The following is an 18,607-nucleotide window of genomic DNA, read 5'->3' on the forward strand; positions in this document are numbered from 1 at the left end:
ATGTTGAATATAAAGTATAATAATGCAATGTGGGGATATTTGTGGGTCCTGATAATGCCAAATGTCTGATGTTACCAGTAAAAAGTAGCCTACATTAATGAGTCAGTGACAGAGTTCAAGCATATTCGTCTAAAATAATTCTGTGCATTGGGTTTCCAGCACCAAGATCAAGCCTATTCATTTACAGCCACAATGTAATATCAAATTTAGCATTTTAATCAACAGTACATTTTTGGTTAACCTTTTATCATATGTCTTGGAGTATTACAATAATATAGTATAGTGAGTTCAGTATCGTGATATGTATTAAATCGTGACATGAGGGTATCGTTACACCCTAGTACAGTGTTTTTTTTTTCTTATTATTAACGCACCTCCCTCTCTTTTTCCCACTCAGACCCACTCATACTCAAACACACCCAGCAAGGGTGACATGACCTTGCCATAAAGTCAGGAAAAGTATGCTGTTCCGGAACTTTCTGTGTCATTTCCTCACCAAAGTAGCATTCCAACCGCTATTAAATGAATTCTAAACTGTGTGGTTTTTTAAGTGGTTCTCAAATTAGAAAAGTTTTTTCTTAACAAAATTTGTGCAAAATATATTCTTATCAGCTAGATTCCAGCATTACCACTAGACCAAATGAACCATAAAGAAAGTTCTTCAAACAGAGCGAAACAAGTCAAAAGAATGATTTTCAAACAAAGTAGGAAGTAAAACAAATCATATTTAAGCTAAGAGTTGTGACATTCATAGGCAACACCTTTCCTTTATGCCAACCAGACTATGAATATTTATGCAATTCATAAGAACCATTCAAACTTCTGTCAGAGTTAATGGTCATTTTCGTTGCACACAGACAGATTTTAGTGTAAACCCCACATTCCTTGGACTGTATTATTAGATGGTGCTATCCAGACCTATTCCTCAAAATCATTATATGGTCAGTGGAAAAACCTATAGAGATTTCCAAATATTAACTACAATCCATATTAAAAAACAGCTATGTATTGCAGCATCTTTCAATGAGTTAATAATCAGTGTATTGAGTATTGTAGAAAATATAATGGTAGTTTGGTATTTTTTTCGAAAGGGTTATCACAATCTAAACACCATGCATTTAATGCAATCACTTTTAACTGTTGCTAAACAAGCATATGCTGAAAATCAAGATCTTGCTTACACAGCATGGAAAATTCTAATGAGCCTTGGTTTTACTGCATGCAAATCTATGGCATGCTTTGCTGAGCACAAAACATCCTGACAGCTATACACAATGAGCAACTTGTTAAGAAATTGCAGGATGCACTTGTCTTTATTTAGTTATGCAAATTAGTTTTGAATGCTTTTCTGATACAGTTGCAGAGTCTGTTCTTATCTTAAATTGACAGATGAATTTAGCAGAGGATTTGATCTAAAGCGACTTACCTTATTGCAGCTTTGGCAGTAAATCTCGCCATTTTTCCCAGGAGACAGTATGATTTCTCCCGTGGGTACCAGCTTGATCTTCAACTCCATCATGATGTGTCTCTTTGACTTTCTATGAGTGTCCTTCCTCACTATCAGCCACTGTTGTGAGGGGTTCGACCCTCACTGGTGCTTCTGCTCTGTTGGATACAGAAGAAAGAGGGACGATATTCATCAACAACCAGATATAAACAGAGAAAGATGAAGCAAATCAGGCTGACGTAGAATTTATCCGCCGCCAAACAGAGTCAATGCAGGTCGTTATAGATGTGTAAGGGGAGTCCAGGACTCGTCTCACAGCCAGATGTGCACTATAATGATAAGTTCCCTGACGCTGAGCTGCTCTGAGCGCTGAGAGTTTGCCGTCAGGGCTTCCTCTAGGATTCAGCATCCTGTCCTCGACATTCCCGGGGTAAACACCGGAGGAACCCACTCCATTTCCCCTGCACACACTTCAAGCAGATTTTTGATGATGACAAGTTAAAGGAAATATCTTTTTTTGGGGGAAAGGAGGAGGGTATTGGGGTTGAATGTAACATATGGCTTGACAATATCTTACATGCTTTCTTTATGGATTTTTAAGTATATGGATAATGAATGAGCTAACAGAACGTTCTGGGAATGTTCACACCTTAATCAAATGCTACTAGAGCATTAGGAGTTGGTTTACATGCTAACGCTATGGGAACGTTATTTTTGCTGGGAAGTTATTTTTAAGTTTAACACATGAAGGCCTTTACATCGGAATATGATTCCCCAAAAACATGTCAATGTTGTCTGTAAAATATAGCTTGTTGAAGCGGAAATGACAGAGACACACATCCTCTGACCTGTGACATAGTTGAGGCATTCATGATTTCTGGGCATCAACAGGAAGAGTGGCCTTGGCATCCCATGTACAATACAATCTAAATTTGAATAAAGACATGGATCTCTGTCAGCTTTCGTAAGTTACATAAAACTGACTTCTGAAGGTTTTTATCTGTTGACAGTTTAATGACTTTAGTTGTCTTGACTCCATATAGCATGCTGCGATCCCTAAAAACAACAGATGGTCAGCATAAGAGCAAAGAGAAATGACTGACAGAATGAAAGATCACAATGAATAACTGCAGATGGTTTAGACTATGAGACTGTGAACACTGGAGTAATGATCCTGTTTGTAAAAGAGGGACATTGTTGACTCATTTGAGGTGTTGTAGGTGAGAATGGGCGAAGGGCAGGGCAAAAATAACTATGGGTGTTTTAACATGGTAAACAGTACTGCCATAGTTATGTAACAGGCCATCCAGAATAGCACTCTTGAATATAACCGGCAACAACTATTCTAGAGGAAAAAGGAAACATCACATATTTCAGTGGCATCCTATTTCCTATGTCCTACAATTATTCTTTAGCAACCTTTACTGCAGTATTCCTGTCAAATGTTCTAGTTTTCTTAAATCTGTGACCAATCAAATTAATGGATAAAACGTATTTTGTTTTATCTCATTTACATTTTTCCGTTCCCTTAAAATGTGGCCATGGTATTTCTCAAAATGCATGCAAATCTGAACATATGTCTATTTTGGGCCCTTACTATTAATTATTTAAAAAGTATTCATTTGCAAGCAGCAGGGATTACATGATAAAGTTTAGGAGGGGATCGCGGCGACGCAGAGGGGTCTGCGGGGGTACGCCGTCGATTCGACGCAGAAGCATAAAACAGGCTTTATTGATTGTTTGGTTGTTGATGTCAACATATGCACCACCATAGACATCTCTATATGATGTCTATGTGCACCACCTGGTGGCGCGTGTTGTTGCGTTTCCATTACCAAAATAATTTAAAATGGATGTATGACCAGTGTATGACGCAAAGAGTGAATTTAACAAAATTATTCCATACAGTTAAAAATATTTTGAATTTAAACTTCAAATGATTTAATTTGGTGTGGATTTGTGGGCCTGTAAATGAAAATGTTTAGCATGTTACCACTTGTAAATGTAAAATGCGTTTTGCGTAACTGCAACTTAATTTAAGTTTCAGAGTAAATTCGTTTTGAGTTCTAGCCTTTAATACTTTGTATCCTTAGGGATATATACATTTAAAATGCTGGGGGAGGGAGAGTTATTTTGAGAAGAATATCAGGTCAAGTTACTATGCCGTTGTTTTCATATGTGGTACAAACTGTAAAATGTTAAAAAGTAAAAAAAGAAATAGAAATGAAATATTTTGTGGAAATAGTCTTAAAGTGTAGAAACATTGTAATACATCAATAACAAAATATTCCCTGCCAATTTATTGGTTTATACAACGTTATATAATACATTAATATTATTTCAATAGAAAATGTGGAATATTTTTTTTTATAATAATGCATTTCATTCAAAACATTAACACATATTCAATCTTACCAGTTTACAACTATGAATTAAGTAAAATAACAGAGGACAAAAAGAGCACTTTTCATATCCGGAGTCATTTCCGGAAGTTGGGCCCTACGCATTTTCTTACGTTCGGTTTCGTAACTATACCATTTCCTTTGAGGTAGGATCTTCCAGATACGTAAAACGCATTCGTGAATCGAAAGACCATACGCACAACGTGCATGGTACGCCATTCCGCTGAGCACAAACCAATCACACAACCACATTCATTGGCGAGAAACTGCTTTTAAAAGTAAGTAATTTTGATTTACACGAGCGCATGCTGCTTTTCATGTAATTATTATTTAATTAAAAACGTATTACTTTATTTCTGGCAATGCTAGTTTGCGGAAACAGTTTGTTTGTATAATATACGGTAAGCTAAGCTAAAATGCTAACCCCTGCTTTATTGAGGCGACGAAACGAATAGTATTGCGCATCCATACCTGAATCATAAATATTTTTGTTTGAGCTGCAAAATGTCTAAACTGAAAGTGTACATGTCGTTGTATTTAATCGGTAAACACAGGCTTGCAAGTTTCTATACGATAGCATAGGAAAACAATTCAGCCGCCATAGTTAAGTTTGTCGGCTAAGTTCACTGATGTGGTTTAGGTATTTTGTTTTAAAGTAGTTGGCCAAACTTTTGCATTTTAAACTGTAGTTTTCTTTTTTAACCGACAAATTTGCCTTTTCTTTGATTTCGCTTTTTTCCCCTACTGGATAGTCAGCCACGCTGTTGTGGTTCTTCTTTTCGTAGTTCGTGTTGTATTGCGATCATCTTTAACGTGTTTCTGTACGCATGGTTTGAAGTCTGACCTCATATAATTTGTGCATTACTGTTTTTCCTTCCAGTAGACGCTGCCATGGCAGCTGCATTCCCCTACAGAGGTGTTCCTGGAACAATGCCTCCAGGTGTTCCTCCACCTCCTCCTGCTGTTGCTCCAATACCAGATTACATGACTGAGGAGAAACTGCAAGAGAAAGGTGAGTTCACATCATTTGATCATGCAGTTCATTTTTAAATCACCGTCCACACTAGCGTTTTTCAAGTTTGTTGTCCACACTGAAACATTGGAAAATACTGAAATCATCTTACTGCGCAAGCATAAAACACAATAAAAGCTCCCTGAGATGATACTGAGAGACCAGATATAATAAAGTGCTTAGGCAATTTTTATGGCACAATTGTTTTTATTAGCCCAATATCTCATTACTTAATGTGTCCATATTATAATCCATCCTTCAGAAAGCTCTGTTTCGCATGACAAAAATGTTGTCAATGTGGATGAAAGGCCAAAACATAGAGGAAACAATGTGTTTTCAAATGTATCCAGATTTGTGTAGATGTATATACCAACTCAGAATGTTTACTGACATGTTTTTCTTTTGCTTGTTGCTCTGTTGTAGCTCGGAAATGGCAGCAGCTTCAGGCCAAACGGTACTCTGAGAAAAGGAAATTTGGCTTTGTGGATGCTCAGAAAGAGGACATGCCACCTGAGCATGTGCGAAAAATCATCAGGGATCATGGTGATATGACGAACAGGAAATTTCGTCACGACAAGAGGGTCTACCTTGGGTAAGCACATTACAAACATTATTACGTAGACAGTTATGTTTTTATGTATGTTCATTATTAACATTGTGTTGCTTTTTGTTTGTAGGGCACTGAAATATATGCCTCATGCAGTACTTAAACTGCTGGAGAACATGCCCATGCCCTGGGAGCAGATCAGAGATGTTCCTGTGCTCTACCACATTACAGGCGCCATTTCCTTTGTAAATGAAATCCCATGGGTTATTGAGCCTGTGTACATTGCTCAGTGGGGGTAGGTGACCGCATACGGGCACAACACTTTCAGAGCAGAGATTGAAACTTAGGGCTACACGATCTGTGGGGAAAAAAATAGAATTTTGTTTTTTTGTTTATTTTTGTTTGAATATTAGTTTCTTATTTACATTGAATATGTTTTTTTATATATATAAGTCTTGTAAGTGTATTTAAGAAAAAAATATCGTTTTCCACAGTACAATTGAAAAAATACATTACTAACATGTATAGCTATTTCCAATTCTTAATTTACAAACAATAATCTATCAAGCTTTTATTTAAGCGGAAAACTGCTTAGAGCCCTTAAAGCTTTTCTTCATACTGCAATTTCAGTTTTAATTCAGAATTATCATGCAGCCCTTCAAAAAACTTTTTTTTTTTCACCAGCACAATGTGGATCATGATGCGTCGTGAGAAGAGAGACAGACGGCACTTCAAGCGTATGCGTTTCCCCCCATTTGATGATGAAGAGCCTCCATTAGATTATGCAGACAACATCCTGGATGTTGAGCCTCTGGAGGCAATCCAGATGGAGCTGGACAATGAGGAGGATTCTTCTGTTGTAGACTGGTTGTATGAGCATCAACCTCTAAAAGATACCACAAAGTGAGTGTTAGTGACGGTTGTAAAAATATGGTTAGCTTGTTTTTTTTGCTCATGATTTATCTTTTCCCTTCACAGATATGTGAATGGGACCACATACAGACGCTGGCAGTTCACTTTACCAATGATGTCCACTCTGTATCGATTGGCTAATCAGCTGCTAACAGACTTGGTGGATGGAAACTACTTCTACTTGTTTGACTTGAAGGCTTTCTTCACCTCCAAAGCTTTGAACATGGCCATTCCAGGGGGGCCCAAATTTGAGCCGCTTGTCAGAGACATTAACCTCCAGTGCGTACTGTGTCCATCCTGTAGCATTATTGATTGTTATGTTTTATTTTCTCCAGAAGTCTAACTTGTTATGGTTACAGGGATGAAGACTGGAATGAGTTCAATGACATCAACAAGATCATCATCAGGCAGCCAATCAGGACCGAATACAAAATTGCATTCCCTTACCTGTACAATAACCTGCCACATCATGTGCACCTCACCTGGTAAGAAACATTATCATACCTATGATTTTATTGTTCTATACAAATTCTTGTGCTGAACCAAGGATATCTGTTGGTCCATGCAGGTACCACACACCAAACGTTGTGTTCATCAAGACTGAGGATCCTGATCTGCCTGCTTTCTACTTTGACCCTCTGATCAACCCCATCTCTCATAGGCACTCTGTTAAGGTCAGAAATTAAACTGTTTAATTAAACTGTGGCTGTAAGTTTCTTACCACACTAATTGCAAACTTTTGTTTTCTCCATAGAGCCAAGAGCCACTGCCAGATGATGATGAGGAGTTTGAACTTCCTGAGTATGTAGAGCCATTCCTGAAGGAGACGCCCCTCTATACTGACAACACAGCTAATGGAATTGCACTGTTGTGGGCACCTCGTCCTTTTAATCTCCGCTCCGGAAGAACCAGACGGGCTATTGATGTGCCTCTCATTAAAAACTGGTTTGTATAATACAGCATACTGCATTTGCACACTGTAAGGGGGTTTTCACACAGAACACATTTTTGCATTCCACTTCTGCTTTTCCATTTATTTTTCAACCTATTGTGTAAATGCATCTCTTTTTTTTCACTGCCCTGTGTCTCGTGTTAAACGCAAAAATGTATTCTGTGTGACTGGCCCCTAACCCATGTAGGGTTTGAGTATTGAGACCAAACAAGAAGGCTATAATTTCTGAATAGAGAATCTTGTTTCTTCAAACACCTTCAGGTATCGTGAGCACTGTCCTGCAGGCCAACCTGTGAAAGTGCGTGTGTCTTACCAGAAGCTCCTGAAGTACTACGTGCTAAACGCTCTCAAACACAGACCACCTAAGGCACAGAAAAAGAGGTTAGATTGCTCTTCCAGCGCTTGTTCCATGGAAAAGGGTTTATGCATTTAATGATGATTTTCCTTACCTTTTCTCCTATCTATTTTAGATACCTGTTCCGTTCTTTCAAGGCCACCAAATTCTTCCAGTCCACAAAGCTGGACTGGGTAGAAGTCGGTCTCCAGGTGTGCCGGCAGGGCTACAACATGCTGAACCTGCTGATTCACAGAAAGAACCTCAACTACTTGCACTTGGACTACAACTTTAACTTGAAGCCTGTGAAAACCCTCACAACAAAGGAGCGTAAGAAGTCCAGATTTGGAAATGCGTTCCACTTGTGCCGCGAGGTTCTGCGTTTGAGCAAGCTTGTGGTGGACAGTCATGTGCAGTACAGGCTTGGAAACGTTGATGCTTTCCAGGTATGAGTGGTTTCTGTGTAGCTAATCTGTACCATTGTCTCATTTTTTCATTACTAAAGTATTCTGTCTATCCTCTAGTTGTCAGATGGACTGCAGTACATCTTTGCCCATGTCGGTCAGTTGACTGGCATGTACCGCTACAAGTACAAGCTCATGAGGCAGATTAGAATGTGCAAAGACCTGAAGCATCTCATCTACTACCGCTTCAACACAGTGAGTAACACTCAATGCAAATAAATACATAATTTTGTTGAGTAAATCAAAGTTTGGATTGGTGCTATGCCTTGCATCTAAAGTCACATGTTTTTTAGGGGCCAGTTGGAAAAGGTCCAGGCTGTGGGTTCTGGGCTCCAGGGTGGAGAGTCTGGCTGTTCTTTATGAGAGGCATCACCCCTCTTCTGGAGCGGTGGCTTGGCAATCTTCTGGCCAGGCAGTTTGAGGGTAAAATTTAGCTTTTATTTGTATGCAAAAAGCATGTAGAAAGATGTATTCAAATTTTAAAAGTTACCAAGTACTAATTTATTGTGTAATCTCATTTAGGTCGACACTCTAAGGGTGTTGCCAAGACTGTGACCAAACAGCGTGTGGAATCTCATTTTGATCTTGAGCTGAGAGCTGCTGTGATGCATGACATCCTGGATATGATGCCTGAGGGTATCAAGCAGAACAAGGCTAGAACCATCTTGCAGCATCTCAGTGAGTCATGGAGGTGCTGGAAGGCCAACATCCCTTGGAAGGTAAATGTTTGGTAATTTGTTGCTGCCTATTAATGGTATATTATTCAATTTCAGGGTTTACCATTAAGTGATCATTTTATTTTTTTCAGGTTCCTGGGCTTCCAACCCCCATCGAGAACATGATACTCCGCTACGTGAAGGCCAAAGCTGACTGGTGGACCAACACTGCCCACTACAACCGTGAGAGAATCAGAAGAGGAGCTACTGTGGATAAGACTGTGTGCAAGAAGAACCTGGGACGTCTCACTCGACTCTACCTAAAGGCAGAGCAAGAGAGACAGCACAATTACCTGAAGGTAAATTTTTTGGTTAACACAAAATGTCCTGGAAGACTTTGAACAGGTTGCTGTTACCGTGAAAGAACACATTGGTGAGTGATTTAATATTTTATCTTATAGGATGGGCCTTACATCACTGCTGAAGAGGCCGTGGCCATCTACACCACCACAGTGCACTGGCTGGAGAGTCGTCGGTTCTCTCCGATCCCCTTCCCTCCTCTCTCATACAAACATGACACTAAGCTGCTCATCCTGGCTTTGGAGAGACTCAAGGAGGCTTACAGGTCAGGCCAGTCCCATAACAGCAACCTGGGTGGATGTGCTGGTTTTGTGTAGATTGCATCTTTTCTGACTTTTCTTTGTTCCTTTTAATTAGTGTGAAGTCGAGGCTGAACCAGTCACAGCGTGAGGAGTTGGGTCTGATTGAGCAGGCCTATGACAACCCTCATGAGGCTCTGTCCAGAATCAAACGTCACCTCCTCACCCAGAGAGCCTTCAAAGAGGTTTGCACATATGCAACATTTAAATGCATTTAATGTAACCACAAGTATCCTCTAAGCCCATTACTGGTCCTAGATTGCATCTGAAGTGGTTATTTTTCTCTCTAGGTGGGCATTGAGTTCATGGACCTTTACAGTCATCTGGTGCCGGTTTACGATGTTGAACCTCTGGAAAAGATCACTGATGCATACCTGGATCAGTACCTGTGGTATGAGGCAGACAAGCGCAGGCTTTTCCCACCCTGGATCAAGCCAGCCGACACAGAGCCACCTCCACTGCTAGTGTACAAATGGTGCCAAGGTGAGATCAATTTGCTGTGGTCGACCAGTATGGATATTTTGATGGCCGATGCCAATATCTTAGGAAGCAGTGTGGCCGATATAAAGCTGAAATGTTTACAGTATATGGAAAAACATAGTGTTTTCTTTTATATTATTAACAATAGAACGCTAAACACTTAAATACTTTTTTATGTATAGTTTACTTTCTTTGTTTAACATTTTATGTCTAATAATTTAAATAATTGTTAATCTCCGCTCAGGTGCTGGTGTTGTCAAACTGAAAGTCCCATCGCTAAAAGTCCCATTCATCATTTATCAGGCATGCAGAAACTCATCTGCTAATGCCAATAATTAAAACATTGGCAAATACAGTCAAACTCTAATTGTGACTGGTTATCTTAAGACATCAAACTATTGTAATGTTATTATAGAGATCTTGTACACTGGATAAATGAGGGTTGAGGGTTGATTAAAGGATAATGTTAAGTAAAATTTCAATTTCATTAACATTTCTAATTATGTTTACTAGGAATCAACAACCTGCAGGATGTGTGGGAGACAGCAGAGGGTGAATGTAACGTCATGCTGGAGTCTCGCTACGAGAAGATGTACGAGAAGATTGATTTGACATTGTTGAATAGGCTTCTGCGTCTCATTGTGGATCACAACATTGCCGATTACATGACGGCCAAAAACAACGTTGTCATTAACTATAAGGTCCGTTTATTGCACAGTACATTCCATTGATAAATTTCATATTTCCCTCTTAATGCATTTGACCAGTTTGAAATTTGAAATTTCCATTCACTGCTTGGGTTGATTTTCGATATCTGTATTTTCTCTTTGCAGGACATGAACCACACAAACTCGTATGGTATTATCCGTGGCCTGCAGTTTGCCTCTTTCATCGTGCAGTACTACGGGTTGGTGATGGACCTGCTGGTGCTGGGTCTGCACAGAGCAAGTGAGATGGCTGGCCCTCCTCAGATGCCCAATGACTTCCTCAGCTTCCAGGACACGGCCACTGAGAGTGCCCATCCCATCCGTCTTTACTGCAGATACATAGACCGCATTCACATCTTCTTCAGGTTAGTAGTGCAGATGAAGGAAGTCTCCTGTTTTGCATTTTTTTCTCTTTTTCTAAAGTTGCTGTTTTATAAATGTTATGATATTCTGGTTTTGCTGTGTGTAGGTTCTCTGCTGATGAGGCGAGAGATCTTATCCAGAGATACCTGACTGAGCACCCGGATCCCAACAATGAGAACATTGTGGGCTACAACAATAAGAAATGTTGGCCCCGTGATGCTAGGATGAGACTGATGAAACATGATGTGAACTTGTAAGCACTCTAGACGTTGCTCCTTCTGAACACCTTAATAAATCATAGACAAATGCATATGGTATAATTGATTTCCTTATAATCGCACAGGGGCCGTGCTGTGTTCTGGGACATCAAGAATCGCCTCCCTCGTTCTGTGACCACAGTTCAGTGGGAGAACAGCTTTGTGTCTGTGTACAGCAAGGACAACCCCAACCTGCTTTTCAATATGTGTGGCTTTGAGTGTCGCATCCTCCCGAAGTGCCGCACTAGTTATGAGGAGTTTACGCACAAAGATGGTGTTTGGAATTTGCAGAACGAGGTAAGTAGAATTACAAACGATCTGTAAAATAACTGTTGGCACATCAGAAAGGATGGTGGATAATTGTATGTTGGTTTTTAGGTAACAAAGGAAAGGACAGCACAGTGTTTCCTGCGTGTAGATGATGAGTCCATGCAGAGGTTCCACAACAGAGTGCGACAAATTCTTATGGCTTCTGGCTCCACCACCTTCACTAAGGTATGAGCCTTGAACCTTGACAGCAAAACAGCCATACTTGTGTAATGGGTATGAGGAGCTAATTTTTACTTATATTTCCCATTTTGCACATGGTTTTACATAATGTTGTTCTTCTCAGATTGTGAATAAGTGGAACACAGCTCTGATTGGTCTAATGACGTACTTCCGTGAAGCTGTGGTCAACACTCAAGAGCTTCTGGACCTGCTGGTGAAGTGTGAGAATAAGATCCAAACCCGTATCAAGATTGGTTTGAACTCCAAAATGCCCAGCCGTTTCCCTCCTGTGGTGTTTTACACCCCTAAGGAGTTGGGTGGACTGGGAATGCTTTCCATGGGACACGTACTAATCCCACAGTCTGACCTTCGGTAAGTTAATTGCTGTTTTTGTTGCGGTTTCCTTGATCTCTTACAACTTTAATGAAATTAATATGCAACCACAGATTCAGGCTATTGATGATAGGTCTACTGTTTTTTGCTCAGGTGGTCCAAACAGACTGATGTGGGAATCACTCATTTCCGCTCTGGAATGAGTCATGAGGAGGATCAGTTGATTCCTAATCTGTACCGTTACATCCAGCCGTGGGAGAGCGAGTTCATTGACTCTCAGAGAGTTTGGGCTGAATATGCCCTCAAGCGTCAGGAGGCCATTGCTCAGAACAGGTACTGTCCTTTTAACCAAAGCCAATTCTTGATGATCTTGATGTATTCAAGCTTATTAATATGAATTTGATGATACTCAGACGTTTGACATTGGAAGATCTGGAGGACTCCTGGGACAGAGGTATTCCACGTATCAACACCCTCTTCCAGAAGGACAGACACACACTTGCTTATGACAAGGGTTGGAGAGTCAGAACAGACTTCAAACAGTACCAGGTAAAAGTCTTTCTATCTGGGAAACATTGCACATTAACAGCCAGTCAGGTTTATTTTTGTGGTGTTTTAAAGATTTTTGAATGCGTTTTCAGGTTCTGAAGCAAAATCCATTCTGGTGGACTCACCAAAGGCATGATGGAAAATTGTGGAATTTGAACAACTACCGTACAGACATGATCCAGGCACTTGGAGGGGTGGAAGGCATTCTTGAGCACACTCTGTTTAAGGGAACCTACTTCCCCACCTGGGAGGGTCTCTTCTGGTAGGATATTTTTATTTTGACATATCCAGTACAGTTAACCCAAAGTTTGAGACCTTAATATCCTGTATCAAAATATGATAAACGCAGTGAATTCAGCAGAAACTTTCAATTTAGTTAATTTTGGTAAAAAAGGTTTTTAAGAATTTATTTAATATTTTGATCTTCTATAGGGAGAAGGCTAGTGGTTTTGAAGAGTCCATGAAATGGAAGAAACTCACCAATGCTCAGAGATCTGGTCTGAACCAGATTCCTAACCGACGATTCACCTTGTGGTGGTCTCCTACAATCAACAGAGCCAATGTAAGTCTATGAGAAGCAACTGCATTTAGAAATGGGGTGGGGAAATAAGTGGGGGAAAAAAGCTTTAAAAGCTCCCCCCCCCCCCCCCCCCCTCCCCTTTTTATTGAGACTCATTCTCTTGATGTTCTTGTAGGTATATGTGGGTTTCCAAGTGCAGTTGGACCTTACTGGAATCTTCATGCATGGTAAAATCCCGACGCTCAAGATCTCTCTGATCCAGATCTTCAGAGCTCACTTGTGGCAGAAGATTCATGAGAGCGTTGTCATGGATCTCTGTCAGGTAAAGAGATGTGCTTCCTTAGGTCAGGATATTATACAATTAATATAATGCATGCTTATTTAATGAGACCCTAATTTACAGTGTAAGTAGGACTGTGGTTTTACACTTAAAACTGAACTTACTAACAATTGAATTATTCATAGTTGTGCTGAAGAGTGCCATCAGTAAGGTTCTGTTGGCTTTTTGTAGGTGTTTGACCAAGAGCTTGATGCTTTGGAGATCGAGACTGTCCAGAAAGAGACAATCCATCCCAGAAAGTCTTACAAGATGAATTCCTCCTGTGCTGACATTCTTTTGTTTGCATCCTACAAGTGGAATGTCTCGCGTCCCTCGCTTCTAGCAGACTCCAAGTATGTGACTGAGAATAATAGATATGTTGAGTTCTAAGATATCAAGAGGAAGCATGAATATAAATGTCACAAGTAGTGCTCGCAAGTATAAACATATAGAAAATGCCGTAATCATATTTTCTTGTGTTTCTTTCTATAGGGATGTTATGGACAGCACCACCACACAGAAGTACTGGATTGACATTCAACTCAGATGGGGTGACTACGACTCCCATGACATTGAGCGATATGCCAGGGCCAAGTTCTTGGACTACACCACAGACAACATGAGTATTTACCCGTCACCCACTGGAGTCCTGATTGCCATTGATCTGGCTTACAACCTTCACAGGTCAGTATTTTGTCATGTGTAGGTGATTTTGTGTCACATAGTTGAGTACAACTTTGGTTACACATCCCAAAACAGCGACAGAGCAGCTGTTAAAGTATTTGATTTGTTCTCTCTCTCTGCAGTGCTTATGGAAACTGGTTCCCTGGAGCCAAGCCCCTGATCCAGCAGGCCATGGCGAAGATAATGAAGGCCAACCCTGCTCTGTATGTGCTGAGAGAGCGAATCCGCAAGGGTCTGCAACTCTACTCTTCAGAGCCCACTGAGCCTTACCTATCTTCCCAGAACTATGGAGAGCTCTTCTCCAACCAGATCATCTGGTTTGTGGATGACACTAATGTGTACAGAGTCACCATCCACAAGGCAAGTGAATTTAACATCATGTAGATGTCACTTATGGTGTTCATGTTGTCATCATCTTGGGTTGTGTGCTAAAATGTCTAATTTTGTTTACATTTTATCCATGTTTTAGACTTTTGAAGGTAACTTGACCACCAAACCAATCAATGGAGCAATTTTCATCTTCAACCCCAGAACTGGACAGCTGTTCCTGAAGATCATTCACACTTCTGTATGGGCAGGACAAAAGCGTCTCGGACAGGTCAGTCTTGTGTTTAGTCTTCGTGCAGTTATTTTTGTCTTTAGTCAGTGTTCTGCCTAAAGCAGTCACTAAATTGTTTTTAGGTTTTGCTGAGTTGCTCTTTTTCTGTTTTCATAGCTGGCTAAGTGGAAGACTGCTGAAGAAGTGGCTGCCCTGATTCGATCGCTGCCTGTTGAAGAGCAGCCCAAACAGATTATTGTGACCAGGAAGGGCATGTTGGATCCTCTTGAGGTTTGAAACACCAATTAAAACTGTGAAATGCAAATTAACTGAGTTAATGCTCTGGAAATGAATTTAACATTTATATATGATAACTTTTGGATTAACAGCCGTCTGTTTTTCTCAGGTGCACTTGCTGGACTTCCCCAACATTGTAATCAAGGGTTCAGAGCTCCAGCTGCCATTCCAGGCATGTCTGAAAGTGGAGAAGTTTGGAGACCTCATTCTGAAGGCCACAGAGCCTCAGATGGTCCTGTTCAATCTGTATGATGACTGGCTGAAGACCATCTCCTCTTACACTGTAAATCCAGCACTTATACTATAATTTTGACCTAATCATTTGTTGATTCTGAGGGTTACACTACTCATTATAAGGTCTTTTAACCATTGTACATTTTTGTTGCCTAGGCTTTCTCTCGTTTGATCTTAATCCTGAGAGCACTTCATGTCAATAATGACCGTGCCAAAGTTATTCTGAAGCCTGACAAGACCACCATCACTGAGCCCCACCACATCTGGCCCACTCTGACCGATGAGGAGTGGATCAAAGTGGAGGTGCAGCTCAAAGATCTCATCCTGGCTGACTATGGCAAGAAGAACAAGTGAGTGCTATGGAACTAATGCTGACTTCTGAGTGCATACTGAAATAATAATTTTTGCTGTATGAAGTTTTCCTTCTCACATTTTAACTTTTTTACCCCCCTCCTTCACAGTGTGAATGTGGCATCTTTGACCCAGTCTGAAATCAGGGACATCATCCTGGGTATGGAGATCTCGGCTCCATCCCAGCAGAGACAGCAGATCGCTGAGATCGAGAAGCAGACCAAGGAGCAGTCTCAACTAACGGCCACACAGACTCGCACTGTAAATAAACACGGGGATGAGATTATCACCTCCACCACCAGCAACTACGAGACGCAGACCTTCTCTTCCAAAACTGAATGGAGGGTTAGGTGTGTAAAGTTCTCCATGTCTCTCTTGTCTTTTTAGTTGTTATAACAGCCAGATTGAGTTTAACTGTTTTCCCGATCTCACAGGGCGATTTCTGCTGCCAACTTGCACTTACGTACTAACCACATCTACGTATCATCGGATGACATCAAAGAGACTGGGTACACTTACATCCTGCCCAAGAATGTTCTGAAGAAGTTCATCTGCATCTCAGATCTGCGTGCTCAGGTTAGATGAAGTGTCATCTTAACATGATTTCTCTTATAGGTCCTCTTCCTTTGGTTCATTTAGAAGTATCCTAAACCTTTTTTTATGCCTATAGATTGCAGGTTATCTCTATGGAACCAGCCCTCCAGATAACCCTCAGGTAAAAGAGATCCGCTGCATTGTGATGGTGCCACAGTGGGGTACGCATCAGACGGTTCACCTGCCCAACCAGCTGCCACAACACGAGTACTTGAAGGTCAGTGTTTTACACGTATGCATATGGCTGTAGTTTGGTGTTATCAGCCATCTACGTTCTCCCTAGCCGTAACAAACCGTTTGAATGCCGTCTTTATCTTTCATAGGAAATGGAACCTCTTGGATGGATCCATACACAGCCCAATGAATCGCCCCAGCTTTCTCCTCAGGATGTCACCACTCACGCAAAGGTCATGGCTGACAACCCATCCTGGGATGGCGAGAAGACTATTATTATTACTTGCAGGTACATATTTAGCATAATAATGCACTGTGGCTGTGTAATGATTATCTGGTTATAATGTATTTGACACTGCTTTAGTGGGTTTAACATTTGGTTTTGCTTATCTAGTTTCACCCCTGGTTCCTGCACGCTGACGGCATACAAGCTGACTCCTAGTGGGTATGAGTGGGGTAGGCAAAACACAGATAAGGGTAATAACCCCAAAGGTTACTTGCCTTCTCACTATGAAAGAGTACAGATGCTCTTGTCTGACCGTTTCCTTGGCTTCTTCATGGTGCCTGGCCAGGTTTCCTGGAACTACAACTTCATGGGTGAGCATAGCTTTAAATTAATTATATAATTGAAGTAATTTAACCCCTTAAATAAGATAAAAAATCCTCCAGATGTGACACTGCGTTTCTATCCTTCCCCCCCTCATTCTAGGTGTTCGCCATGACCCTAACATGAAGTATGACCTACAGTTGGCCAACCCGAAAGAGTTCTACCATGAAGTTCACAGACCATCTCACTTCCTCAACTTCGCTTCTTTGCAGGAAGGTGAACTCTACAATGCTGACCGTGAGGACATGTATGCATAATAGTACAAACAGCAACTATATCAAGTAAAAGCACCCAGCAAATGCTTTTGTACTGTTTTGTCACCAAGAATCACTCTTTATTGTTTGCAGTAATGTAAATGCTTAGAAACTCAAAGCATGTCATGTTTTTTGCTTCATCATAATTGTCTGGCATTGAGTTGATTATGCACATTGCGGAAAAGCATATTTTGTGCTTTCTGTCTGTAGATGTGAAATGAATGAATTGCCATTCAAAAATATCTATCGTTTTTCGTAATCATTTGTAGGATGTTGTTTTTATAAATCTGGCATATTTTGTCTGTACCCTGTAGCTATGATGTGCATCTGTCATGTACACTGTAGTTTGGGTTTAAATAAAGATTACCACTTTTATAAGAATTTGAGCTTTATCTCATCATTTCTGTTGGTTTTGTGGAATAAAATCATTGTGTCCACTGAAGGAACAGTAGCTGCTCTATCTAGAGCAAGGTCACTGTATGCCTTCAGAGCAAACCCATCTGCATGCATATGTTACAGTTCACTGAGCAGCTCAGCCCTGAACATGAAGTGGCAAGTTGTTTTAACATTTATTCCTTAAAGAATGGTATCCGATTGGAAGTCAATACAATGTCAGTACATTTGTAACTCAGGTTTATTCTTACTGAAGCACCTGAGATCAAAAAAAAAGTTGATTCTGGAGATAAACATTTAAGCCAATTTGCACCTGCCACTGCTCTCTGGTGTGTTTGTGGCTTAACATGTTTTGAGATCTGGAAATTCAATGAACGGTCATGATACTGAACTCACCCAACTGAATGTTCATTAGATTATCTGCTTTTGTGTTCTGCAGAATAAAGCCATTCAGGTTTGGAATGATATGAGGGTGAATATAGAATTGACACTTTTTGGGTGAATTACCTTAAACTTATCTGTCTTTGTTGTACTATTTTTAACCATCACTAGTTTGTTTCACCTTTACTAATTACATGGTAGTACTAGTCACCAGCCCAAAAATTAAAGAAACTATTTCATTGTTTCTGGTAGAGATGCGCGGTTGGCGGTTACAGCCGCGGACGGATAGAGCGGATGACGTGACGAAAGAAAATAATTTAATTAAATTCAGGCGGGTGGCGATCGGTTTCTAGTCTCGCGGCTGTCATCAGCAGCGCCTTGTATTGCCCAATCAGCGGATGGTGGACGGGTGCGGTTTTGAAAATTGGTCAAAAACATTGGTGCGGATGCTACCCGACGGATTATGAGTTTTGTGATGCGGTTGCGGATTAAATAATAGCCCATCCGCGCATCTCTAGTTTCTGGTAACACATTGCACATATTTCTATGAGGGTCTCCGATTAAAATATCAGCTGTCCATTTCTGACTACTTAGTTACTTATACCTTTTCCAGTACTTTCTAGTATCCACTCCAGGTTTAATGGCAACGCAAGCAAGAGACACTATTGTATTAGACAGAATGTCCAAATTCTTACTAA

At 40.5% G+C, this 18,607-nt stretch overlaps 2 protein-coding genes across 3 annotated transcripts in view; one reads left to right on the top strand and one right to left on the bottom strand.

The window, feature by feature from the left end:
- myo1cb (myosin Ic, paralog b) overlaps positions 1–1,844 on the bottom strand; it is a 41,467-nt gene extending 39,623 nt beyond the window's left edge. Inside the window, exon 1 of the mRNA XM_077208257.1 lies at positions 1,427–1,844. Within this exon, the coding sequence (XP_077064372.1) occupies positions 1,427–1,519 (93 nt within the window). The 5' untranslated portion in view covers positions 1,520–1,844. The remainder of the gene's footprint in view (positions 1–1,426) is intronic.
- A 2,163-nt stretch (positions 1,845–4,007) lies between these two features.
- Positions 4,008–17,516, top strand: prpf8 (pre-mRNA processing factor 8). Of its 2 annotated transcripts, none has more exons than XM_077208267.1 (42): positions 4,008–4,127; positions 4,730–4,861; positions 5,285–5,453; positions 5,539–5,703; positions 6,093–6,311; positions 6,387–6,599; positions 6,680–6,805; positions 6,889–6,994; positions 7,075–7,265; positions 7,534–7,653; positions 7,743–8,052; positions 8,131–8,265; positions 8,364–8,493; positions 8,593–8,789; positions 8,879–9,085; positions 9,188–9,351; positions 9,444–9,570; positions 9,676–9,868; positions 10,379–10,566; positions 10,699–10,937; positions 11,042–11,188; positions 11,279–11,489; positions 11,571–11,687; positions 11,806–12,053; positions 12,168–12,347; positions 12,428–12,563; positions 12,656–12,825; positions 12,996–13,125; positions 13,259–13,405; positions 13,595–13,755; positions 13,895–14,086; positions 14,209–14,446; positions 14,556–14,684; positions 14,802–14,915; positions 15,031–15,204; positions 15,312–15,505; positions 15,617–15,856; positions 15,941–16,082; positions 16,177–16,317; positions 16,424–16,563; positions 16,669–16,871; positions 16,984–17,516. In XM_077208267.1, exons 2-42 carry the CDS (start codon positions 4,741–4,743, stop codon positions 17,136–17,138), a joined length of 7,029 nt encoding a protein of 2,342 aa, XP_077064382.1. In that variant the 5' UTR covers positions 4,008–4,127; positions 4,730–4,740; the 3' UTR covers positions 17,139–17,516. The 2 variants fall into 2 exon arrangements, with proteins under 2 accessions (XP_077064382.1, XP_077064383.1); XM_077208268.1 differs by having other exon boundaries at positions 4,040–4,127; positions 4,733–4,861.
- Positions 17,517–18,607: the final 1,091 nt, after the last annotated feature.

The sequence above is a fragment of the Siphateles boraxobius genome, unplaced genomic scaffold (genome assembly GCF_051911475.1).
Source record: "Siphateles boraxobius isolate OS27281-9 unplaced genomic scaffold, OSU_SipBor_1 6, whole genome shotgun sequence".
In the NCBI taxonomy this organism is placed as follows: domain Eukaryota; kingdom Metazoa; phylum Chordata; class Actinopteri; order Cypriniformes; family Leuciscidae; genus Siphateles; species Siphateles boraxobius.

Coding starts and splice junctions, on each gene's coding strand:
- prpf8 (XM_077208267.1), top strand. CDS start 4,741: ATGGCAGCTGCATTCCCCTACAGAGGTGTTCCTGGAACAATGCCTCCA. Junction 5,704..6,092: donor GTGTACATTGCTCAGTGGGG/GTAGGTGACCGC, acceptor TTTTTTCACCAG/CACAATGTGGATCATGATGC. Junction 15,506..15,616: donor GACTATGGCAAGAAGAACAA/GTGAGTGCTATG, acceptor CCTCCTTCACAG/TGTGAATGTGGCATCTTTGA.